The 27206-nt window shown below is 40.9% G+C and overlaps 1 protein-coding gene across 1 annotated transcript in view; it reads left to right on the top strand.

Moving 5' to 3' along the window:
• NT5DC1 (5'-nucleotidase domain containing 1) overlaps window positions 1-27206 on the top strand; it is a 199596-nt gene that overhangs the window by 114831 nt on the left and 57559 nt on the right. The window contains exons 9-11 of the mRNA XM_082307059.1: window positions 15119-15237; window positions 16094-16252; window positions 21990-22158. Coding sequence (XP_082163185.1) covers window positions 15119-15237; window positions 16094-16252; window positions 21990-22158 — 447 coding nt within the window. The remainder of the gene's footprint in view (window positions 1-15118; window positions 15238-16093; window positions 16253-21989; window positions 22159-27206) is intronic.

Here is a 27206-nt window from a genome sequence, read left to right as displayed (position 1 = left end):
AAGATTTCCAATGTCCTAATCCAGAAGCAGTGAAGAACTGTAAACTATGTTTGCATAAGTACTCCATGAGTCTTGACTGTGAAAATCCTTTTAGCCCTTCCCAAAGATTGTTCATAATGCAGAAATTAAGATAACGTAATTGCAATTAATTCTGCTACTTTTTATGGTTCAGTGATACATCCTTTATAAGTTTAAGGAATTGGACCTCCTAACTTGATGTGTTTTACACTGAAATTATCAAATTATTCAATAATTATTTCAAATTATTGAAAGCAACAAGCTAGAGTAGTTGTTTGTTTTGGAAGACAGTTCCGTACCAACGATTCCTTAAAATTGGTTATCGGTTATCAGGTCATGTTTATGTTTCATTCTAACGGAAGAAACTTTCTTCATAGAGAAGCATGTCAAATGCCTTCTTAATATGGTGAATTATTTTGAGTTTTCCAACCTTCTGTGAAACAGATTGCAAAATCTGTAAGTCATGATGATGCTTTGAATGTGGTTGCCAAAGAGGTGACATCAGGATTTTAAAGTAACATCTGTTTTAACAACAATATTTAGTAACTATTTAAACTGAAGATAAAGAGAGTTAACTATAGTAGCTATATATAATTCCATTTAAACACATAGACCATGTGATTGGGAGGTCATTAAAAGTCAGGATGTACAGAAAATCCTCATAGTTTTGTGACCACCTTCTGGTGTTGCTATTTGCTTTTCTTTTATTTCAGGATATTAGCTGAGAATGGAACCGTGATACAGTCTGATCTGCATTGTACCTGCAGTACCAGAGAGACAGAGCACGAAAGCTCCCACAGTTAGGAAGCCCAATTCATCCAAATAATGCTGCTTGTTTTTACAGCAGAATGAGCTGCTAAGGGCCTGTCAACCCCATCCTCTCTCTGTAGTGAGTCCCCACAGAACTTGAATTGCCATGTCCTAGTCTGCGTTTTAAAAACCGAAGCCAAAATACCTAAATGACCAGTTTGTATTCCAGACAAAACTGTGTTCAGCAAACAGACTTCTCTGGCTTAAGGGAATTCTCCTCCAACACATGAAAAGATCTTTAAGAGGAGATGATTTTTTCGTCCCTAGTCCCTGAGAAAACACAGCCAAATGCTATGCAAGATTTAGAAGCAAAGCAGTCAGCACTCAACATAGGTGACATTTATAGTGTGATAATACTCTAGCAATGTGTGATGCTGAAAAAGACTTGGGATTTAGGGAAGATTTCTCACTGATGTGAAGACCCAGTTCTGTGTGGAAGACAAAAGCAAATGCACATCTTCCATACCTGAGCAAGTCTTGCAACAGTAACTGTCATTGCAGCATTAGTAGGACCCTTTTTGAAATAATCTCTTCAGTTCTCATGTTCCTTCAGTTCTCTTCCATAGAAATGCTGAAATTTTGAAAGGGTTGGCTAAGCAATTGTGTCTGAGGGACATGTAAGCTCACTTAATTTAATTTATTGAAGAGAACATTAAGATGTAGTCTTAATGATGAAGTAGTTTGTGGCTCCGTTACACTGGATGCATGGGAGCTCAGACTAGCATAACATAATACCTGAAGAATGTCTAAGAATTATTTATACGGATAATTCAATATCCAGAATTCTAGACTAGAAGGGTTTTTTAATATTGCTTCTGGTTATATGAAATATTTCTTTTCACCTTCATTCTATTTCACAGCACACATAAGAATGCCCGCCCATGACTGGGGGGAAGAGCTAAATTGGAAATATCAAAAGACTGAAAGGAACACTAAGAAAACAAACCATGCACAAGTCAGCAGCTGTTTTGGCATAAAGAAAATGCATATTTCCTTTTGATCTGTTTTGTGCATTTTTAATATAAGATGGTTAAACAAATACATTTTATTTCATCCACGGAATAAAAAAGGTCCCCCTGGAAAGCTTATTAACTCATGCAGATCATTACCAGACTCTACTGCTGTTTACAAGTAGGATGTTACGCCTTTGATAGCTGGCTTCTCTTCTTGCCAAACCTGTGTCAGAGAGATGGATAGTTTTCAGAAGCTATTTTTTGCCATTTAGTTGCAAGCCTCTCCCTTAAACAAGAATTGACTCACAACTACATCGTAAGGGTGATGCCATATGTCAGAAGTCACAGAGGTCTATCTTGAAATAAATAAATAACTACCGGGAATGGATATAGAAACAACAGTGTACAGAAACTCCTCTGGCTACCTATCATTTGGTATTCCTCAGCCGACTCCCATTGCAGGCAATGAAGAGCTAGCCAACACGGTCAGTGGAGGGCTGTACAACTGCCCAAACGGCATTGCCTACGCTGTACTCTACGGAATACATTGGCCCCGTTGACCCAGTGCTGCAACCTGCAGTGGCTGTGCTTCCTATCGTAGACCCTTTACATTACATTTCTGCATCTGGAGCTCAATCCCAGCCATGATGCACTCATTGCTTAATCATAGGCCTCCAGTGCTAATCAGGAGCCCCAGGGAATCCAAACACAGGTCTTTGTGGCAAATGGCACAGGACCTGTGGAAGGCTCATGTCTTCCCAATTTGGACTAACGTGCTGGAGGACCTTAGGGCATCTCAGTTGTCTCTAGGCACCAGTATATTAGCAACTGAGTAGAACCAGGCCACCCGCTGAGTAGAAAGCTGTGATCTGTGCAGGTCTACTCCTGTGCCTGCAGCAGCCAAGGTCTGGCTGCCTGCAGGATGGATCAATACAAGTTCATAGGCTTTACCACTCCACTAAGATTCAGTGCAAACCTGTGTGAATTAGGTTGGTGGACATTTAGTTTAAACTTCACATTATAGTCCTTAAACAGCTGTCAAAATCCACAAGGAATTTCTGGAAGAAAGAAAGGTTACCTACGTCACGGGAGGGCTTGTCAGTATGACTTTGCAGGGAAAAATCATTCTTTGGCGTAGATCACGTGTGTAAGCAATAAGTGATAGAATTTTGGGGGTTTTATTTATCTTTGTTCTCCATGTAATCATTTTCTTCTGTAGGATTCAAATATAAGTAGATTATTAGACAGAAAACCTCATAAAGAGTTACCTTGTCATTTGATTTTTAATTGATTTGGAAATTGGGATTGAGGCAGTTTGTAGTAGAGCAAAAATAGAGTTGTGTATGGTACATTCCTGGCAGAACGAGGGCTGGCAACCACTGCAGAAAGCTTCCCTTCAGCATAGTTTCCATGAATCTGTATGTGCTGGTTTTCATTAAGGAGCTTTAGAGTTCTCTTGTGTGTTCTTCCAAAATGTCAAGCTTTTATTAAAGTTAGTCTGTAGAACTGTTTTTTGCAAAAAGCACATGTTGATATTTGTACTGCAGGCATCAGATCTGCTATTGGAAGCAAATAGTGAAAGGAGCTGGTTAGGAAGTCCTAGAAATGAGCTGAGAACATGAGGAGGAATCATGACCAAAGCCTGGGCGGAGATCTGGTTCGCTTTGATATGACAATGAATCTCTGTCTCAGTTTCCCAGTTTCTAAAGACCAAGGCTTACCTAATGTTTATGAAGCACCCAGGGGAACTGCAAAGCAGTAAGTGGCAGAGAAGAGCTGCAACAAATAGCAGGTGTGGATTTATTGCTCATGGGGAAAATCTCAGGTGGGTAGAGTTACCTAGTTCAGGAGCAGCTCTGCCTCTCCCACCCAATACAGGGAAATAAAAGGTCAGAGAACACAAAGCTGGACATTTCTTGGCTGGCAAGAGATTGTAGGACACTGCATTGTTTAGATGAGTAGCAAGTCCTCTGCAGCTGATGTTCAGAAGGGAATTACTTCTTGCAAGCTGAAAGCTCAGGAAAAGGTAAAAGTGATGTACCATCTCCTTCCTCGCTCTCTTTGTTCTTCAACCTTTCTTTATTATTCATGTAGGACTCCAGATGTCCTAAACTTCAGTATATATGTTGCATGTTTTTCTAGGTAGAGTTAGCGACCCCAGGATTTTTTCTCTTCATTAGTAAACACGTTCATTCTAACCTGATTCTTATCTGCTGTGAAACCACTTTATATATTATTACTGTCCACAGATCCCAGGTGTCTCTGTGATACTGCCAGACTAAGGCTGAGCCTTCCAAGATGATTATTTTTTCTGGAATAATAGTAGCAAGAGATTTTATCTGTGAAATTCCTGCATACGGAGATCTGGCACAATGCTCTTGGTTCTGAGAAACAAGGTAAAGCGCACTTTCATATAGACACTAAGTGGTTTTGCAAACCACACGAAATGCATAGATAAGAGCTGGAAAAGTATTATAGGAAGTGTCACGGGGATCATTTCTCTTTTACTTCTTCAAAAAACTCGTTACTACAAATCTTTCACGTTGGTCTTCCCATCAAAGAGTAACTAAACATACTTTGCCAGAAGGGAATACTTTCCATTTTTCCTTGCCATCTCCAGCCTGGTTTACACTGTTCTGAGATTTACAGTGACTGTTTCACACATGAAAACTTTTCCTCTTTGTCAGAACGTTAATTTCCTAACGTTTTTCATTTTGTTTATTAAATATGAAGTTCTACTGTATCTCAACAGATCTAATAGGAACAGGGTTTCCTGTTTTTTTTCATTCTGGTGTTCCCTGACACGCCTGGCCCCACAGCAGACCTTAAAAAGCATCCCAAGTCTCTGCCAGTTGTGCTAAACCTGTCACGTTCTTTGGCCCTCCTTTGAATTCATCCATGACTGTGGTCCACAGGGCTATGAAATTGTCCCCAGACCTCAAGACTGAACTTGCTGCCACCTCTCTGTCTTCTGTCACATGCACACACCTTGTCCTTCCCTTCTGCTCCCCGTCCGCCACAGGTCGTAAGTCTCCACAGGGACCTCAGTGGGCACACCCTACATAGACAGGAGCTGCAAAGGGGCAGGAGAAGTACAAAGCAATGGAAAGAAGATGAAAATATTTCTTAGTTTCTCTGGCCCCCAGGAGAAGTTTTCCTGCTGTTTCTCATCTCTGCATTCAAGGCCTGAGCAACATTACAGCGCAGTTATTTGTTCTTTTATCCAGTCTACATAAATCCAGTTCTACCTCTCATCTTCATCTCACTTTGCCCTCCTAAGCCACTTAAATGGCTACTGTTGCCACTCTACCAAAGCACTTCATGAACCTTAATATATTTACACTCACAGGACTTCTGATGTATGGAAGCTTTAACACTTCTATTTACATATGAAGCACCCGAGGTCAGGTAGGAAATCTGTGGCAGAACTGGTGACTCCTTATCCCAAAAGCCAGACTAATCCAGACCAAACCATGGGTGCAGTGTCCTCCCCCCATGCAGCTGACCACAATCCCCCAAACCCAAACTGCATTAGGATGCTTTTTCCCTGCTGTGCCCCCAAGGACAAGCACCCTTCCCAAGGACATCCTTGTGCACGGCTCCCCCACGCCTCTTGGCAAGGCAAGCGCTCGAGGAGCCGGCCGCGGCTTGGCCGTCCTGCTCTCCAGCTGGCCCGCGCTCCAGCACACCCATGGTCTGAGGAGGTTTCCTACTTTACCTTCTCCTTTTTCTCCTGTTTATATGTAACTTGGCATAGTGCCACCTAATTACTCACCAGCGCAACTCCAGTTTTCTTTCTATAGCACTTGCTGGTAAAGGCTTTCCATGGTGGACCCTAATGTGCGCGTTGCTTGTGGCAAGGGTGCACTGCACAAGGTTTGTTTTTTTTTTCTCTAGAAGGGATAGTAATAATATCAAATACAGTAGAGAATATAGTAAAATATTATATCTTCATCAATGACATAGCGGGATCGAGTGCACCCTCAGCAGGTTTGCAGATGACACCAAGCTGAGTGGTGCAGTCGACATACCTGAGGGACAGGATGCCATCCAGAGGGACCTGGACAAGCTGGAGAAAGGGGCCCATGTGAACCTCATGAGGTTCAACAAGGACAAGTGCAAAGTCCTGCACCTGGGTTGGGGCAATCCCCAGTATCAGTACAGGCTGGGGGATGAAGGGATTGAGTGCAGCCCTGCCAAGAAGGACTTGAGAGTACTGATAGACAAAAAGCTGGACACGAGCTGGCAATGTACTCTCACAGCCCAGAAGGCCAACCGTATCCTGGGCTGCATCAAAAGAAGCGTGGCCAGCAGGTCGAGGGAGGTGATTCTGCCCCTCTACTCTGCTCTGGTGAGACCCCACCTGGAGTCCTGCATCCAGATCTGGGGTCCTCAGTACAAGAAGGACATGGACCTGTTGGATTGGGTCCAGAGAAGGGCCACAAAAATGATCAGAGGGATGGAGCACCTCTCTTATGAGGACGGGCTGAAAGAGCTGGGGTTGTTCAGCCTGGAGAAGAGAAGGCTGCGGGGAGACCTTGTTGTGGCCTTTCAGTACTTAAAAGGGGCTTATAAGAAAGATGGGGACAGGCTTTTTAGCAGGGCCAATGACAACAGGACAAGGAGTAATGGTTTTAAACTAAAAGAGGGTGGATTTAGACTAGATATAAGGAAGACATTTTTTACAATGAGGGTAGTGAAACACTGGAACGGGTTGCCCAGAGAGGTGGTAGATGCCCCATCCTTGGAAACATTCAAGGCCAGGCTGGATGGGGCTCTGAGCAACCTGATCTAGTTGTAGATGTCCCTGCCAATTGCAGGGGGGATGGACTAGATGGCCTTTAAAGGTCCCTTCCATCCCAAAGCATTCTATGATTCTTTGATTCTAAAAACATCTAAGGGCCCTCCTTATTGCAATAAAATTGCAAAATCTCCATTGGGACTCATTGATGACACATGAACAGAGAGATGTCTCCAAGGGGAGATTCTCTGAAGGTAAAATCAGTGTTAGGTCCTGAACTGTCTTTTGGTGCTTCTTGAACATTTTCTTAAGCAAAGGGAAACAAAATAAAAGGCAGAAAATGTATTAGGAAAAAGAAGTCTATTTGCTACTGAAGAAGACCACCCATTGTGATTGTTTTGATATTTTATTCTTTTCTGGTATGTTTGATATTCTGTCATATCTATGATTTTAAACTATTAGTAGCAGTTTCTATGTTTTATAATAGAAAATGGTCCTTAACTATTTAATGCCATCATATTTTGATTATAATTAAAGATTTTTTCTTTTATTATTACTTGAGGTGCTAAGTATTATTAATAAACTATAAAAATACTCATAATTTAGTACATATATAAAGCAATGCCATGGTAGTCTCTTCCCTGACAGCCATATTCAAATGGTTTTAATATCTGTATGATTTCTCTTCTACTATGTGATAAAAACAAGTCTTGGGCCAACAGGAGCCAGAACCTCTCTCTCAGTAGTCTCAGATGTTAGCTTTGTTTCCAGAAAAAATTAATTGTTCTAAGGCATCCAGTTTTGTTTAGAAATATTGGGAATGAGCATACTTCACAACTTCTAAATAGCAGGATACCTGTGAAGCACTGTGAGAATAAGCTATTTTCAAGTTCTCTCTTTTTTTTTTTTTTTTTTTGAGAAATTTCCCCTTTTCAGACAGGAAAAAAAACATATTTGAATTTTTTAACCTCCACACAGCAGCGGGGAGATGCCCGGGCTCCTGCACTCTCCAGGAACACTCTCGCCGCTGCTTGCTGAGCTTGCTGGGCTCGGCAGCAGCACTGTGCTAAGGAAACTGTTGTGGGCTGGAGTGGGGCTCTTCTGTTTTTAATTACTGAGTCAGAGGGACAGTCTGAGCAAGGTTTTAATAACTGCTATCTGCAGCTACAGAATGCTTGTACAGTTATTAACAGGCAGAAGACGGGGTGGCTTTTTTTTTTTTAAATTCCTAGATTTAATTTTTTACCTGTGGAATCTTGAATCTTAAGTTAGTCTTTAAAGGCTGATGTAAAATTGCCCCCTTCAGAGGCAGCTGATACTTGGAGAGCTGGAACTTCAGACAGAATTAATCAATAAAATTAAAGTAGAGATTTGAGGTAGTGTAATAACTTAGGAAAAAAGAATGGCGCTTTCTTATAAATCATAACTCAATTTGGCTGTATAAAGACTTTTCATATAAAAGTTAATGAAAATGTGTATTGTGTATCCCAGGCAAATGAGTATGTGCAATAACTATGCATGCTCCTGTCTACTTCACAATTATTATGCCCTTTGAAAAAACATATTTTGGGGAACTGAAAAAATAAAAAACAAAGGCTCCTTGCAGCAGGGTCTATATATTGCTTTATGGAGATACACTTGTTCAGAATCTAATTGTCTATTCTAGTTTACTTATATATTTTATACCTGAAGTATTAAAATGTAGGAGAAAAAAGTCTTTCTGTAACTGAGGATTAAAGAATTTTTGTGCTTTTTTTTTTGTTCTTTTTTTTTTAGTGTCTGAGGCCAAAGTAAATGATGGCAGGAAGTTTTTCCCCACTACACCGCAGTGTCAATTTTCAGTGGGGAAGAGTATGGTCCAAGAGCAAATTGCAATATGCCTTATTTCAGTAGGTATTACTAGAGAGAGGTAGAGGGTTAGGATAAACTGAAAGATTACAGTCTGCACAGTGCAAAGAAGATGCTTTGTGTGTCTCAATTTTATTTTTAATTATGAAAATAGAGACATTTTTCTGAAGTGACAGGTTAGGTCAGAACTGACTGGTGGCCCTCATCTCATCTTCTGTGCTTCCCTCCATCTTCTGCTTCCATCCGCTCTTCAAATTTTTGTACAGCATTGAAGCACACCCTAGTAAGAAACGTTATAGACAGTTGCTTGAACTGAACTGCATATTCCTGTAATGATTATGTCAGTTTTTTCCCCAATTACCATACTTCTCATAACTTGAATTCAAAATGCTTTCTGGAAAAGCCTGTCGCTCTTCATAATTATACAGGGATCTCTAGGATGACTATGATATTAATATTGATAGGGTTATTTGGGGACAGTTGTCTGGATATTGGGAGCTCCTCATTTATAAGGCTCTGGAGCTTCTAATAAAATTAATGAGGTCCAGAATAAAACTGTTCTGATGAGGGAATTTATTTCTTTTCTTTTGAAATTTTGTGCCTCTCCAAGGTCCCATTAAAAAAAAAAAAAAAAAAAAAATTGTATTTATGTCCCTCTTACCCTTCCAAAATAGAAGTTCTCTGAGTTATAAATACAATTAAATAAAATTATGGAAAAAGCTTCACCAAATCTGCACATGAACTAACTTAAAAATGAACTTGCAGATTAATAATTTTCCAAAAAGTTATTTTCCTTTTCCAAGGAAAAAAGGCCTTGCTTGTATTTCATCATATCAATGTTTTTTAAATTAAAACACTGTTCATTAGCCAGACTATTCCTGGGAAGGTATAAAGTTAATGCTTTGACAGATTTGAAAACAAATTACTAAATCTGTAGTGAGCTGTTATTTTCAGTTCCTGTAACACAGTAATCAAAACTTCCTAAAGAAACTTACTTGCTGACTTCTCTAAAGGAAATACTGATTTTCTGACAAACAAGTAAAACTTCAATCTTGTCTCTACATAGCCTGTTGCTTGGCCCAATTAAGCAGTAAGGCAGATTCTAATAAAAACTAAAAAGGTTTTAGTAACACTAAAAATGTAAAACTTTTTTTTTAATTTATTTCTCTTCTCTAAGTAGTCTCTGGTTCTTATATGCCCAGGACAATTCAAAAATACACTATCTTGTACTTTGGTCTTATCAGGCCTTATAAATGAGCAAGAGAACAGAAGTCCATCATGAGAAAATGAATTGTTCGTAATTGGATAAGTAGCACTCATGAATTATTATGAAATAGTTTATCTTTTTCACAGGATGGTATCTGTATTTTTCTCTCAGCTTTATCTATGGTGTTCTTTCAGAGTATTGCCAGCTTTTACTAGTACTGCTACTTAGTCCTCCACATGAATGAGCACATATATGTTGGGATTGCTAAGCATAAGAAAGATGTATCACCATCTGTGTAAAATTAAAAATCATGTTCTAGTTTTCAAAACTGAATTTTTACTTTGATTAGTTCAGCCTTTGTCTCACCTACCATAAGCCACCCCAAAGAATGCAGAATGATGCGAGGGCAGGAAGGGGAGCTGATCTTCAGGCTGTTTCTGAAAAAAATCAGATTGAACAGCTAAAAATGGAGACGGCCAAAATCACTAGTCACTTAGTGAAGCCTTAAACTTTTATTTTAGCACATCATGCTAAGGGAATAATTTGTTCCTTATCACTTCCTTGCAGTCATCCAGTTAGACAGGAGGCTGGCAAGCACTGGTGCACGTGTCGGGCAGATGGATTTCACAGTTGCTTCCAGGGCACAGAAGTAATTCAGGGATGGCAAAACACACAGTAATATCTGCATGAATCCTGGAAACCACCCGGCAAAGGTGGTTGATCTATACATAGGAATTTGAGATGCTACCCGACAGAAGGGTGCCCAGCAAGCTTGTAAGTACTTGCTTTCTTCATGGATAGTATGCCCACAGGGGAACTCTACAGCTTATGTCATCCCATCTCATTACCTTTACAACTGGAAGAAGCCACCAGAAGGATTTTACTTATGCAAGTCCCTTTGTCTCGACTGTAAAATGATGTGCTTTTCTGCCCCGAGTCCCCTTCTGGAAAAGAGAGCTTGTGTTTCTTAAGTGAGGTCCAAATGCCATCTAGAATCAGACTATGCTTGCAAGCTGGGCTGAAACATAACCCGGCTTTTATATTAATGTCCTCAGGGCCTGAAATGACATTTTAAGTTGCAGAGAGGCATATCAGTATGATAGTTACGGATCATAAAACATACTTGTTTTACAATAGCCCCCTGAGGCAGTAACCAGGGCATCAGTGTGCTAAACACATCCACCCATCTGCACTAAGCGCCTGCACACGGTGAGAGCCCACGGGAGCTGCCCAAGGGTGGGGAGAGGCAGGAGCAGGTACAGGCACAAGCAGTGACAAAGTCACTGCGTGGTTTTATTCTATTGCGCAGTTTAAAGGAACAAAAAAATATCAGTAACCCTAATAGCCGGTCTAACTAGATTTGTATGGAAACATGTAAAAGGCTGTCAGGAGAAAGACAGGAAGGCAGAAGAAGGGGCTGCCGGGGAGCTGTACACACACGCTGCAGTTAAACCTAGCACATCTTCAGCTTGCATGGCCTCCAGGCACTTGGAATTGCCTTCTTACCCCGTCTTTGCCCAGTCAAGTAGGTGCGAGGTGTCCTCGGGCTCTCAGGTGAGTCACTCGCAGGTCCTTGCCCCAGCGCGTAACCAACGCTGCTGTAGGGCACCCAACCGGAGAAGCAGCGCAGGATGGTGGTGGCCTCGGGGGTGATGAGCTGATGAAAATTACACCTCAGTGTGGGTGTGGCTGAGTATAGGTGAATAACTGTCGAAGCATAAATTCACCCTCACCTCTTAGCTTCTCTCTTAACCTCAGGCTTCCCAAACAAGAGCCCTGTCCCATGGGCTGAGGTTTAACAGTGTAAACTCCGTCCAGGTTAGGGATGGAGCTCCAAGTTCAGACCCTGGGCTGAACATGCAGTGTGGACACAACCTCAGCACCACATGTGTTTAGGTTTCCATCTCGGCAGGTGTAACCCATAAACGGATAGCAAAGCAGACAGCAGTAAGCAAGCGTGTGCAGAGTCTTTCCCAAGGAGCGACTCTGTGCCAAAGTAAATTACCATCAGTTGTCATTTAAATGGGAATAAGCTTCACTGATTACTTTTTGCATATTCATTCAGAATGAAACCAGATGTTCCTCAGCCCATGTTATAAACCTGCACCGCACGTTTAAAGGCAGGCAAGAAAATTCTCACAAGAAAAAGGATATGGAGTCTTGTTAGTGAATTGGTTTATCAGAAAAAACATATCTGCTAATGGTGATGGGAGTACGTTTCTGAATCAGAAAACATTTCCCAAGCTGTTAGACACAGCAATATGCAAATTGCCATTCCAGCAATATTAATACTGCCCCAGCGTGAGTCAAGCCTTTGTTGTTGTTTTTAAAAAGAAGCAGTAACTTCCCCTCAGGAAAACTACTCTGAATCACTGTTGAGGTTTGGGTGAGTGTTTTAATAGAATGATTTTCTGGATTTAATTATTTTAATTTTACTTGCTTGCTACCTTTACATTTCTTGTTGTGGCATGTTTTCAGTCTACAGCCAGGAATCCAGGTTGCAGTGATATATTAGACTTCAGAAGGAAGCAAGTTGCTCTATCTAAATCATCTGAGAAATTCTTTTTGGTTATCCAGTCTGTTTGAAATTGTCAGGATGTCTCCTTTTCCTCCCAGTTTATAAGACATGAAGCATTAGCATCCCCGCCTGTATATGTGTTGCTTCCTGCTGAAGGAATATTTATAGCATTTCTGACCTTTGAATGAACTTTTACAAATCAATAACAGCAAAGTGAAAAGAAGGTCAGCAACAGTTTTCCTCTTGTCTGAGTGTAGCCAATGTTAGGCTTGGAATATCTAAAATATATTAGGAACTACCATAATCAGAGTTATGCAGCATTTTTGCAGGAGATTTGCAGATTTCTTCAGCACTGTCATGTAGCTGCTATCTGAAGGATACAACACAAGGCCAGAGCCAATGGTGTCATTAATGGGTTTTTAAGTTGTTGTGTATCAATTTTTACATGGCAGAACTACTACAAGAGGCCTTAAGAGCCAGTGCTGAAGAATAATTTTCTCCATTATATTTTGCCACAGGGAAAGTGTAAATGGATTAGAAACCGTTCTCATTAATGACTTACTGCAACTGAAATACCATTAATTTCCTCCCACTTCAGATTAGAGAAATAAAATTGATGCAATAACCCCTAGATGTGTCAGCACAAGCAGCCACGTGAAATGATTCGAGGCAAGGTTTGCCAGTTCAGAGTCATTATCCCTATAGCCGTACAACTCAAATATTATAAAGGACATTTCCTAATTCCTCAGATTTCTGAAGCTCCTTCCAAAATCAAGACGTTCCCATAATGAATTAGACATCTCAATGCTGTTCGCTGCCTCCAAGCATAGAGGAGGAAACCAGGCTTTGAAATTTCCCTTCATTTCACTGCCTAAAAGTGCAGTTCCTAACTTAATTAAATCCTTTCCTTCTCCAGAGCTGGCACCTCTAGAAAGTGCTTCTTGTGCTCTCTTTTGCCTACCAAGGGATCCTGGCCAACTACTTCGATTGTAACTGTAAATTAGAAGCCTAAATTCTGGATGCATCGAGTTAAGTGAGATGAATCCCATAGCTAGGGATGACGGTAATAGATCTCACAGAGCGAGAGATCTTCTACCTTGTAATTAGAGTGAATTTTTTCAGTCAGGACTTCCCCTCATGCCTTTCCATACAAGCAGCAAAGCAAGGACTTGCTCTTTGCTGGAGCCTTCTGGTTCTGCCGTAATACATAGAGCTCCTATTCGCGAACGCAATGTTGTTATCCTGAAAATCCCTCTCATAATAGCTCCATTTTTCTCTAATATTTTCCTGATTGACTGAATGGAGAGACAATGATAGCTATACAAACCTTCACAAATTTCAAAAAACTTTTGATAGCATCTCAAAAGAGTTGTTTTCATAAGTTTCTTTTTCTATGTCCATATTGCTTGAAGATTGTGTCTACTTGTTCAGCCAGCCTTACAAATATGTCTAAAAATACAGGGAAAATAAAACAAATTTGCTGAAGTTTGACAACTTCGGTTTGATCAAAAGTTGTTTGTTCAAAAGTATTTTAAAAGTCAGGAAATGAAGATTTTTTTTTTTATGGATGCTATCGTACTTACTATTATTATTATCGCTAGGTTTCTGAAGAAGAACAAAGGAAAAGACATTTCCACACAAGGTCTATGTGAATTGTTAGTGTCAACTTTGAAATTCCTTGTTTTTTCCTAGTTTATAAAACACCCTTAATATAGAATCGTTTTGTCCGAGAATAAATCCTGTGTTTATTCAAATTCTTAGATTTAGAATATTAAAGAATGATTTACTGCCTCTCTTCACATACTTCTTTCCGTCTTTTTGCTTCTTTTTTGGATTTCTTTCAAGGACCAATGTACTGCGCCATGTACATCTTCAGTGCTCATAAGCATAAAGCTGTCTTGTCATTTCACTGTTCTCCAAAATTTGCATTCCAGCTTTCAGCAGTCTCTAAGTGAAGTTTGCTCTGTCTTAGTCTTCTCCCTAACACATTTTAAGTACTTCGAAAAATTCTATAAAGCAGGAGAAAAACTGAAGTCCTGATGTTACACCTAAGTCAGATCAAAGTGCTGTATTGGCTTCTATCCCCTCTGCCTCTAGCATAAAAAATAAGACATGGTTGATTGAGACTGAATAACAAAATCACCCTTTTGTTTAAGCACTTCAATAGACAGCAGACACGAATATTAATATTTCTGATGAAATTCTAGTTTATCGGTTCACTAAGGCTAGCTTTTTGGCTCCAGCAAGAAGCTAAAAGGAGTTCATCTGGCAATAGCACATGGATCTGAATGAGCAACAAGGTTACATGGACACCAGGACAGGTCCAGCTGCTTTGGGACCAGCTGGAAATGAAGCCTATGGCACAGCTGGGTGATGACTGGGGAGTTTCAGCTTCTACTGATTTTCCCCATTCACTGACAGCTGGCAGTGTGGATATAGGCCAGTGTGGATTACGCCCCCAGCAGCAATATTGTCCGCTCATCAGTTCTTCAAAACTGGATGATAACTGGAACTGCTCATTGTTTGTGCTGATCTAAGGCTGGCAAATGCCCATAAGAGCTACCTCAGTCTGTTTTGTTTTATTTATGTAAGTGTTTAAAAGCAGTAGGGAATTTATCTGTGGGGAAAGGTACATGCTGTCTCTTACAGTCTGTCTTATCTCATGGTTTCACCTTAGATCTATAGCAGCTCCTCCACCAGTCTGGTCCATGTGGTTTCCTGCCTTCACTGCTGCAGTGTTTGGGAGGCAAAGCCTGTGACTTTGATTCCCCAGCCCTTCTGTAGCCCTTGCAGATGAGGCTCGGCTGCTTCTGTTCTCACAAATGTCTGCTACCCCCAGCTACCAAACACTTTGACTGAAACCGCAGTCAGTACCAGGACTTGAGCCAGACACTGGAGCTGGTTTAATGTCAGAATAGGCCATGATCTCCAAGCTGTGCACAGGCGGCTTCTCACACGTCTCGCAAATACAGGAGCATAGGCTGCTCTCACTAACAGCGAATGCTTTTGCTTGGTGATTTCAGAGAATGATGAGGAGCAGGAGGCTCTGCTATCACTGGACAAGCCTGGCTGGTATTCCCAAGGTAATGCTATCCAGCTTTATGAACTACTGAAGAAGATGACTGGCAAGCTGGATCCCAAGGTATGTTGTAAGTGAGAGTAAACCTTTCTGAAAATACCCTGTTGCAGTCTAAAATTCACCAGACAAGCTTTCATTAAAGTTACTGATGTGATCAGTCACAAATTTTTGTTCTGGTTATGCTTTCTGTTGTCTAACAGACTGCAGTCCAGAACTGGAAGCAGCATATTAGTCTTTGTATGGGTAGAACATGTAAACTTTCTAGATATTTTATTCTGTATGCATGGTCACGCATTTTGGCAGCTTTAGGGAGAATCAGATTGTCATCAGGAAATAAACAATCTTCCTGAGGAAACAGATCAAAGTGATTAAAAGGTGGCATCAGTGAAAATTAGGATCATGTTATTTTAATTACAGGTCTGGATGGGTGAAAAAGCCACTGAAGGTGGCGGGACCACATTTTCCCCAGTGGGTAAACTACCCCCGGGGCACAGAAGAGTTCTGAGTTACTGAGAGATGCTCCGTGTTCTCCCTTGTTTCCAAAGTTGTCCAAAATTCATTCCAGTTGTTTAGTGTATTTTCTTGGTAGTGTTTTCCACTGCTCCCTGGCAGGCTATTTCTGTCAGTCAAAAATCTCAGCGGTGTCCCCTGTGCCAGTCCCAGCCGGGAATCCCCGTCCAATGCCCCGGAGGGTGAGAGCAAGGAGGGTGTGCAGGGCCAGCCTTTTCCTTATGGAGCCGGTTGAAGATAAAACTCCAGACTGTGACATTAATAAGATCTGTATGTGTCATGGCCAATTGTAAACATGGGGGAATGTTTATTAGGTTGTTTTAAAGCTCTTTTTCTCTCTCTGTGAAATGCAGTTTGCTTGTGTTTTCCTCATATACAACGAACTTTTAATTTGCTGCTTCCCTCATAGGTTGTTTATTTTGGTGACAGCATGCACTCAGATATTTTCCCAGCTCGTCACTATAGCAACTGGGAAACCGTCTTGATCTTAGAGGAGCTTCTAGGGGACAAAGTTACGGTGCCTGCAGAGACTGAAACTGAGCCCTTGGAGAAGAAAGGAAAATATGAGGTAAGGGTTCCTTGCAGATGTTTCCTGGAACAGAAGAAAATAAGTTACAAAACAGCTTCGTGCCACCGCACTGAGAGTGAGCCTGCTTATCTTACCAGGCTCTGCTAGCAGCATCAGCATCCCTTGCAGACGTACCCTCCTTGCCACACCGGGAGGTGCCATCCTGTCCCAGCTTGGCATTGCTTGGGTGACACAGAGCCTCTACCCAGAGCTAAATCACGGACCTCAAAAAAAGAGCTGTATGTGCAGTCTCTTAACCAAAAAACATAGTCGTCTTTTCAGTAACAAGAACCTGCCCTGCATCCTATAAGGAGAAATTTCATGGGCGCTTGTCACAAGTCCAGCACCTGAACTCTGATGAGTTCATGATGTTTCCCTGCGTGTTGTGGACACCAGTAAACATGGAGGAATTTTTATGAGGTTGTTTTAAAGCTCTCTTTGTCTCTCTATGAAATACAGTTTGCTTGTGCTTTCCTTATATATAAAGAACTTTTCATTTGCTGCTTCCCTTGCAAGTTGTTTATTCTGGTGACAGCTGTGCTCTGATAAGAGGGACTGTTTTGAAGTCTGGTCCCATGCAGACTACTGATGCTTACCTCAGATAAATAATGTGATTTTCAGGTTGATCACAGCCGGAAATCAGGGCCTTAGCACAACTGCAACACTTTAATTCCCCCACAGAAAGTGGAAGGTTACTGTGGTTTATCCTTCTCTCCACTGCTGAAGAACAAAGTAGATAGGGAATGGCTCTCGGATGGCTAAGGCGGCAACATTGTACCTCCAGTGTGTCCTATGCAGGAACTACAGTGCAGTTTCACTCTGTTTGGTGTGTTTCTTCTTTTCTTATGTTCCTAAATAAACAGACCATTTTCTTCTAATTGCAGAGAGATATATATGTGTTTTGCCCTTTGCTTTGAAAAGCACTTTTTTTTTCTTTTTAAATAATTACTCTTTGTAATTAAAAAGTTAACTTACTGATAGGAAGATTTTTGTGGGGTGCTTTTATACTAGGTATGTTTTTAATCTGACTAAGAAGCATTTTAAAAGACCCTGTTTTTTATGGAGAAACGGATATATTCAATGGGACTAAAACAATATGGATGTGATATCTGTGTCTCTACTTTCTTTAATAGATGTATCTAATATTTTCCCCCACTATCTTGATTTCTAAACTAATGTCAGACAAGGACATTTCAGTCACTGAAATAAGGAAATGTAATCATTAATATTTAGGCTTTTGCCTGGGTTGTAGAAAAACAAAAATGAAGACAAACAAACTCAAGTCTCCTACCAAGAAAAATGTGTTTCTCAGTAAGAAAGGAGGGAAAAAAAAGGAAGAGTGAGTAGTAGTGCTACAGAGGTTAATATAATTTAATTTAACTAATTAATGCTATAAAAATAACTCATTCTTCTCCATAAATTTGTTCATTCTCTGACTGGAGACTGCTGCATTGCTGCATAGAACTTATATCTCTGTAAGGTTTGTGGTTCAACCATGGTTTCTTAAGCATGTTCAATATATGCTTTTGACGCACACATTTTTAAACAGACAGCCAGAAAATGTTTCTTTTCCTGGAAGTACAAAGAAAGAGTTATTGAGTGATGTGTTTCTTGATGATGGTTTGGGTTTATCTTGTTGCAATACCCCTGGTCGACTGCTCACAAGATCCATCTTCTCTATCGCTGCAGTTATCACACAGGCAATTGAGACTTTTAGACAGGTGTTCGACATTTCACTAACGCTATAGTATTCCTGATAAGAGATTGCAGTATCTCGGGGAGACACCACCCCTGCCACACACAACCCCTGTTCAGTTTACATCCGCTACCAGTGACAGCAAGCAAGCAAGGGAGAAATGAATTGCATTGATTAAAGGAACCTGAACCAGGGGGGCCGTGGCAGGTCAGTGGTGTTATTTCATTACCAAGCTGCTCACTGGAGTCTGAACAACAGGTCACATCCATATCTCTGCAGTTGACTGGACACCACTAACTTAACAGGACTAGTTCAAAGGGACTCCCTTTACAAGCTTATGAAAGTTTTATTTTCATTCCCCTAATCAGTTTTTCCCATTAACCCTTTGGTTAAGAGGGGAGAAAAGCCAATTCAAAGGATTGTACAAAGGCAGGTGTGTTTGGAAAATTAGGCACTAACAGGTTAGATTTAGTCTTGTTCATCAGCCTTATCATTCATTGGCAATAAAAAAAAATAGATTACTGTTGCAGATTTTCCATGCCATGCTGTGTGTACAGAGAGGGACTGAAAATTTAATACAAGATGCAATCCTCCCTTCTATCAATCTTTACAAAATATTATTAAAGAAATAAAGCATTACTTCTAATTTGCAATTGCATCTTTCAGAAAGAAATTACAAAAACCTGTTTTCAGTTGTTTGACTGGTATGTCATCACTAACAGAGAAAGGGGAAGAAAACAACCTCCTCACACACAAACTGGGAGGCTAGTAACTTCCATTTTCATTAGCAGTTTTTGTCTTTTCCCTTCAATTAAATGCGTGATATAAGCCAGATACACATAACTGTGAAATTATGGTAATGGCTGCAGTTCTTTCAAGTATATGAGTCATGACCAAATGAGCAAGAGAATAGCAAACTAAAAATTATTCATGCAATTACTCGGCTCCTAAGTGAATTGCAGCATGCTGGGGGAAAAAAAATACCAAGCATTGTGTTGAAACAAGATTCCCCCCAGATTTGGGGGTTTGTTTGCTTGGCTGGAGGCTTTGTTTATGCCTTCTGTTCTTTAAATGTGTGATCAATTCCATCAATGAAAACTCGAAGAAAAGCTGGAATTTGTCCCAGCATTTTGAGGGAAACGATTACAGAGAAGTCAGTGTGTAAAAACCTTGGGCTATAGGAACGAATGCAGCAGAAATCAAAGAATTTATTGGTGGACATAGATTATATTTTTGCAGTTAGAAGGAAAAACCAATTTTTACAGTATTGCCTAGTGGCTGGTTGGTTGGGGGAGGTCAGGACCCGTAACGCCCAGAATTTCCAGGACTCCCTTGCCGTGACCATAGACAAGACTAATTACTCTGCGCCTTTTGGCTCTGTTTGTCTCTTTATTCCCATTTATCTTTAACACAAATCTAACAGTACTTTCAGGAACAACCTGATGGGCTGTTGTGAAGCCTGGCGAGTTAAAGCAATATCCTTGAAGCAATATCCTGAAGTGAAATGCATTTTATTTTAAAGTCTGCTTATACTGATCCATGTTGTAGTTTAGGTACAGTGATCACGGGGGAAAGGTTTTATAATTGCACATGACTTGTGGGGCGCGGGTTCTGTGTAAAAGTCAGACCAGTGGCAGGCTTGCCCATTTGCACACCCAGCATGGGTGTGTTATTCAGGGACATCTGGTTGTTGTGACCAGCACGGCTGTGCTGACAGAAACACCTCAAATACTTGCCGTTATACCAGCAAAACCATATATTGAGCATTGATTTTTTTCTGGCACTAAGAGTTGGTGGTGGTGTTACTACCTTGGCACAAAGCATACAGCCATCAGTACCATCCATTATATTGGATGCAGTAAAGCAACCCTAGTGCTCTGCATTTGGTAAAAGATGGTGGCATAGATGGCAAATCTCCATCTAAATAATGCCTTTAAAAAATACTAACAGCTTGATTTTTCACTCCTGTCTCCTTTACATCCTTAATACTTTCATCTCTTTACCAAATGTAGAAAAACTTCAGAGCTCAGCTATCTGCCTAGTTGTATTTTAGAAAGGTCATTTGTAAGCTGACAAATCAGTGTTACCCAAGGGTCCTATTAACAGATTCTGTCTGCTCCGTTAACGGGACCTATTTGTCTGCAGTTAATAAAGCAAAGGTGATAGTAAGTATTCCTGGTGGTTTAACTTAGTGGAAAGCCCTGGGACTTGGGGAATGCTGGTACCCTCATTATTTCTCTGAAGTCTAGACTTTGTGAGGAGTAGCAATGTTAACAGGGGACTTTTGCCTCATTTCACAGATGTATAGATTCATGGAATGTGATCTGTCCTTCACTGCAGTCTACGTATGCTGCAGATGAGATATGGACATCTTCTAGGCACCAGTTAGGATGGTAGGGGGAGCGATGTCTGATGCTTCCTAAGGATGTGGGCAAAGTTTTGACAGCTCTTTTCAGATCTGAGATCAAGATTTAGCCTACCAAACCGCCCCTGTCATGTGGAGATAAGCCAGTAGCAAAATGACGGAAGTCCTCTACCAGGTGACTTGATGACAGTTCTCATATCTAACTGGGTTTGGTTTTACTAAGGGCTTGGGCTGTAAATCCAAAATGTAACTCCGTTCTCCTTAGAAAGGAAGAAATCCCAGTCTGAGAATCAGACCTCTGAAAAAAAATCAATTAATTTCCTCAGATTGCAATTTTAATTGCCTATTGAACCAATCATACATTTCAAAAAGCAGAAGCCTCAGATTTTTTCTCTTGTCAATAAACAAGGCCCTGTCTTCTGTGCAAATGATTTGGAAAAAAAAAATGTAAGATGCTGTCCCTGTGTGTGAGGGAAAAAAAAAGAAAAAAAAAAACACAAACCACGAAAGAGCCCAACTCTTAAGTGCTTATTTTGAAACAAAAGATATGGGGCTTTTTTCCAGTCTATTTACATCAGAAGACAGAAACCAATATCTATATTTGTCCAAATCAATACTTCCTCCGCAGCCCCAGCTATGCTCTGAGAAATTACTGTTATACAGAATCACGAAAAGAATGGCTGTGTTTACTGATGTGGTCTGTTCAGCTGGATCAACAGCTTTCTTGTGATCAAAAGCCATGGATCTCTGTCATAAACACAAATTATTCCAGCAGATTCTCAAAACTATTAAGAAAGGGGTTAAATGGAAAATAAAGTAGAAAAGTTCATGAATCTGGAGGCACATGCTAGGATATCTGCTCTTCTATGCCTTGCTGGTCTGAAAAGATACTTCGCACACAAATTACTTTAACAGATTTTCTATAGTGTAGTTCACAGTTTTGTTTTCCATTTTTTCATCTTTCTGTAGAGGCCTCCTGGAGTTTTTTCTAGGTACTCATGGCAATATATATAGCAGGTTTCAAGGTGAACTGCTAAAAAAATCAGTTTTCCCAATGCTGCTTTAATGCTTTCTTTAAAACATAATGAGTCTACATGTTGTTGTCTGAAAATATACATGAAAAAAATCAATTTTTCACAATTTGCTAGGCAACTGAATGGCTCTCCATGGATCCTGCAGCTCTGTTCTCACTCACTCATTCTCCAGCTCAGAAACAGATAACATGACACAGGTGGCATGATGCATCCTTCACAGTTACTCCATCCAGCACCGGGAGACTCCTTTCTCCCCAGAGGAGTTCCAAGCTGGGTTACGGTCTATGCCGCAGCTACCCGGCTTCTCCAGCAGAGAAAGGCAGGAGGCTATTCACACTATTGAAAACAGAAAAATGGGGGAAAGAAACGATTTTTTAAGGGAAAAATATTTAAAGCCAACTTTTTATGTCCTAGGGAATCCATAAATTGCATAAACAGGAGCTTGCGGACTTATGGGAGGAAGATTGTTATTGTTTTTCTTTATAATATTTTAAGGTCACATTGCTCCTGAGATACACTACAGTTTTCCTAGAAAATCAGAGACACACTAGAGTTCCTTAAACTAATGCTTATGGTTGAATAGAGAAAGAAGATTTTTTTTTTTTTTTTTTAAGATTGCATATTTATTTATTTTTCTTTCAGGGAGATCAGCCCAAAGCTCCTTACTTTGTATCTAAACAGTGGGGCTCTTTCTTCGTGGACAGATTGCCAGGCCTGGAAAATGCAGAGGAAACCTTAGTTCACACGTGGTCCTGTAGATGTATTAGCACTTACAGCACTATTGCAATCCCTAGTCTTGAAGCAATAGCAGGTAAGGAAGATTGCTTTTTTTTTTTCCTAGTGAACATGTAGTATTCATAGTAACTTTGTCATACTGTAGATCTATTTTTGAGACATGTATCTGAAATACATTCAAAAATATTCTATTCATATCATGCAGCAGATAATGCTAGTGGCTATTAATTACTTTGACGTTTATGCTTTTAATAGTTGTCTGCTACACCAGTTCAGTTTTTTGTTTGTGCCTGCAAATACTAGATGCTTAGTTTATCCTATGTTAGAAATAGGATGCAACATTTAACAGATTGTAGATTAGTTCCTGAATTTTGATTCAGGACTTCCCCACAGTATTTTGCTGTGTCTGCTTTCAGTGCCGAGTTACCTTAGGAAACAAACACCTGCCAAGTTACTTGGGTGTTTTAGACTTCCAAATATGTTTCTCTGATCTGGCTCGTTATCCTTCCTCAATCAGCTCACTTATCCCTTAACAGTTGAAATGGAGATGAACGAATGCAGGAATGTAATGAAGCCAAGAATGCCTAGGACTGCTTCTCTCTCTCTTTTTTTTTTTTTTTCCAAATGTGTGTATTGCTTTTGAAACTGCATCATTATGGACAGAGCTGGAGCTTAAAGTATTCTCCTTATCATCTGGAAAACAAGGCAATCACAAGCAATGTCTTGTTCTCCAGAAATTCACCTAATTGAGAAGCCAGCTGAGGCTTTCTACGTTCTTATATCAAGGCTGTGTCAAAGGTCCAATTATGGCTGATCTTCTGATTTCCACTAATGTTTATCCCTGGAGGGACCATACATTATTTTGGATAGTTTGTAGCAATAATTGTAGCAGTAATATTGCAATAACCTTGCAACTGCAGTACGTATCGGTCGATTACAAAGTGGTGGTGAAGACCCTCTATCAGTCTATCCTCAATCTGTCATTTTGCCTTACTGAACTTTATCGATACACCATACCTAAAGGAATAAACAAATTATTAAATGAATGAGGTGCTTAGCTGTATGAAGAACACAGCAAGCATTTAGTTTACTAACCCCTCTATTCAACATCAGTTGCCTACTTCATGCATAAGACCAAGGAATAAAAAGTTGTTCCGAGGCAGCATTTCAGATTTGCCCGGCAGTTATTTCTACACCAGAACACGTGATAGACCTGTTCTTTGCAACCGTATTCTACACATGTACGTACAGTGTAAGGATATCTCAAAACAGAAAACTCATACGGTGCCACAATTTATTTATGCTTATGATTTATTTGCCGTGTTGCAGTCTATATTTCAGCCTAAAGGTACAAAGCCCAAATATACCAAGGGAAATTGCCAAGAGAGAGGTAACTCCTGTAAAACTCCCTTGTAATACCTTTTCCAGAGTCATTCTGTGGCTTGCTTTGGAAGTGTTGGCCTAGAGGAAACACATCGGGCAGCCATGCTCTGAGAAACTCTGCCTCCCAGCCAGCTCCCCGCAACCACAGCTCAGTTTGCAGGGCTAGCAAAGGCTTTAGACCGCAAACATACCACCAGATTTCCAGCTACAGATAAAGGGATGAGAATCAGAAAGGCATATCTGTGTAAATTACTGAGTAGTATAGCTGCCTGTCATCGGCGGTGGAGCCCCTGCAAAGTCTGTCCCTCCATTAGGAGGGACACTGTGTGCTGGCCCTCGCTGCGTCGGACCGGTGCTGGGGCAGGGGCTGGTGTCTGTGAAACTTCTACCCCAGAGCTAAAGGACAGGGGGAGAATAACATTTTTAACTTGCAGCTGTGGACCTGAAAGCAGACTCAAAGCTGAAGGTAGAAGAACATCTCTGGTTTCTTAGAGAGAGAGGTATTTCTTGTTTGTTTGTGTGGAAGAGCAGATGTTCATTATTATGGATGTTGAGGAATTCCTGACTCCTCTCGAATACCTTGTCTGACTCCTGTCACAGCAAGCTGTGAGAGCCCCTGCTTTGCCAAGCCCTGAAGTTTTTGGCTGCAGTTGTAAGTCATAGCTTAGCTGCAGCTATTTGGGAATAACTAGCTAGAAGAGACTCAAACAGGTTATGCGAGTTTGATGCGCTCCAGCTTTTCCTTTTCTATTCATCTACTTTGATTACCAGCAGAGGACTTTCCAGTGCCAAACTGCAAAAATGCAGGCCTTTCCTCAAGATCCCCTGAGCCCAAACGCACAGCCAGGCTGCCGGCGTGCTGACCGTACGAGCCTGGCTCCTGGCCACCAGCTGGCACGGCCCCGGCAGCACCCGGCTCAACGTGACCCAGCCCAACGAGCTGCCACCTCCCTGGACGTGTGCTGCAGCCTCCTGTGAGTTGTGGGCTCACCAGGGCTTCACTATTAGCAACGTCTAACCTGGCCTTTGTACGTCTATGTGAGCAATAGTAAGTGCCACATATAAGTAAATAGCCCAAGAGCTTGCGATCTGCAAAAATATATGGTGAAAGGCAGACAATTGCTGCTATGCTAACTTTAAAATTGATTCTTGTCATTTGGGTACAACATATATCTGTCCATGAAGAACAGCTTGGTTTACTTCTCAAGACACATTTTTCATTGAAAAAGCTTATTCCAAAAATTATTCAATGTTATTCAATAGTAGTGGTGTTTTACAAAAATAACTCTCATTTTCATCAAAATTCATATAAGAATTCTTTTGAGATAATCAGAAATTCATTTTGGGTAATAAAACCCTTTAAGCCTGTTTCAATTTTTTTAATAGATGAATTATGTAAAAAAATATTAAAAATAAGCTGTAGGTCTGGATTGAGAAGTTGGAATTGAAACAACTTCGGCAGTTCTCTTTTTTCACCAACATGTTTTAAGTTTGGTGCAGAGGCCTTCTAATAGTTTCACGTGAAGAATGTATACTTGTAACTCAAGGGAATGATCTGATACTTACCAAAGAGCATTGCAGGAAAAGGGTTTCACAGGGAATGCTGCTGTTGCAGGTTTTGGCCATTCAAAGTATAAAATAACAGAGCGTATACAAAAATTGTATATGTAATATAGTAAAATGACAGCTTGGTGAAAAAATAATCCAATCCAGTCTTCATTAGCTTTCTGTGCTAATACACTTCTGTCCTCATCATTTGTTGAAAATTCAGTATATCTGACTCAAAAGGGGTTTGCATTCAAAGATGCATCAGAAATTGTGAACTCTAATCTGGCCTCTGGCAAGGAAAGTATTAGCGGGATTGCAGATTACTGCGTCACAGCTTGTCATCTAAACAGTCCCTGAAGAGAAACTGGCATTTTCCTTGTGCATGAAAAAGGATATTTTGTTTACTGCTAAAATTGCGCAAAGGACAGAAAGGATCTTCTGTAATACCTTCTGTGAACTTTTCTCAGGTTGGAGAGGAAATAAGATAACGGTCAATTAACACTCTTCATTTAAGACATTATCACCTTGACATTAAGACAATATTAAAAAAAGTTTAACTGAAGAGCAGTGTTATGGTTGTATCTGTAATATTAAGAAAAGATTAGTGAAGTTGAAAGTTTTCTGAACATTTTGTACGTCTTTTATGAGCTAATTCTCCTTACCCACTTTCAGTAAGTAGAGAAGTTTTTCTCAAGTATTAAAAAGTTGATGAGCTCATGATTATATTGACAGTACGTGGTTAATAAAATAGTAAAAGCCAATACCCCTGCTCCTATTCTAAATGCCTCACTCACAAACCCATCTGTTTCTTCACTTTTCTGCTATTGAATATCCTAATTTACAACTCCCTTACAGTTTTTGACCATTTTCATGCACAGTGATATTGGAAGCCAAATTTTCCAAACCAGGATCCATTACCGTGGGAATGTTACATTCGAGCTCACACATGGAAATGAAAAGGTGTAGGGGTCTGTCTGAAAAATGGAGTTTTGCATAAACCACAATTTCTAATACATCCTGCTCCGCTTCAGAAAGTTTGGTATGAGCCAAGTAGAGGTGTGTTGCAGCACTTTTATAAAAGTCCCACTTCAAAAAATTCCATGGTGAATAACTGTGGAGTTTTAGAGTTCATCGGAGAATTTTGATAAGTTTGTTTTGGTTTTTGTTGCAAAGAAAAGATTAAAAAAGAGGGTCCTAAATCGTAAAAAGAACCCCAGAAAATTTTTTTTTTTAACTTTCATGATTGTTAACCTAATCTCCTGAATGTGTCTCATAACCTCTTGTGGTAGGTTGACCCTGGCTGGACACCAGGTGCCCACCAAAGCCGCTCTATCACTCCCCCTGCTCTGCTGGACAGGGGAGAGAAAATATAACAAAAGGCTCATGGGTCGAGATAAGGGCAGGGAGAGATCACTCACTAATTACTGTCATGGGCAAAACAGACTTGACTTTGGGAAAAATTAATTTAATTTATTACCAATCAAATCAGAGTAGGATAATGAGAAATAAAACCAAATCTTAAAAACACCTTCCTCCACCCCTCCCTTCATCCTGGGCTCAACTTTACTCCCGATTTCTCTACCTCCTCCCCTACAGCGGCGCAGGGGGACGGAGAACAGGGGTTGCGCTCGGTTCATCATGTGTTGTCTCTGCTGCTCCTTCCTTCTCAGGGGGAGGACTCCTCACACTCTTCCCTGCTCCAGCGTGGGGTCCCTCCCACAGGAGACAGTCCTCCATGAATTGCTCCAGCGTGGGTCCCTTCCACGGGGTATAGTCCTTCAGGAACAGACTGCTCCAGCATGGGTCCCCCACAGGGTCACAAGGTCCTGCCAGCAAACCTGCTCCAGTGTGGGCTCCTCTCTCCACGGGTCCACAGGTCCTGCCAGGAGTCTGCTCCAGCATGGGCTTCCCACAGGGTCACAGCCTCCTTCAGGCATCCACATGCTCCGGTGTGGGGTCCTCCATGGGCTGCAGGTGGATATCTGCTCCACCGTGGACCTCCATGGGCTGCAGGAGGACAGCCTGCCTCACCATGGGCTTCACCACAGGCTTCAGGGGAATCTCTGCTCTGGCACCTGGAGCACCTCCTCCCCCTCCTTCTTCACTGACCTTGGTGTCTGCAGGGTTGTTCCTCTCACATATTCTCACTCCTCTCTCCGACTGCAATTGCTGTTGTGCAGGTTTTTTCCCCCC

Source organism: Platalea leucorodia (genome assembly GCF_965183815.1).
Source record: "Platalea leucorodia genome assembly, chromosome: 3".
NCBI lineage: Eukaryota > Metazoa > Chordata > Aves > Pelecaniformes > Threskiornithidae > Platalea > Platalea leucorodia.
Note: the sequence above shows the minus strand (reverse complement) of the source record. Positions and strands in the feature narration are given on the sequence as shown.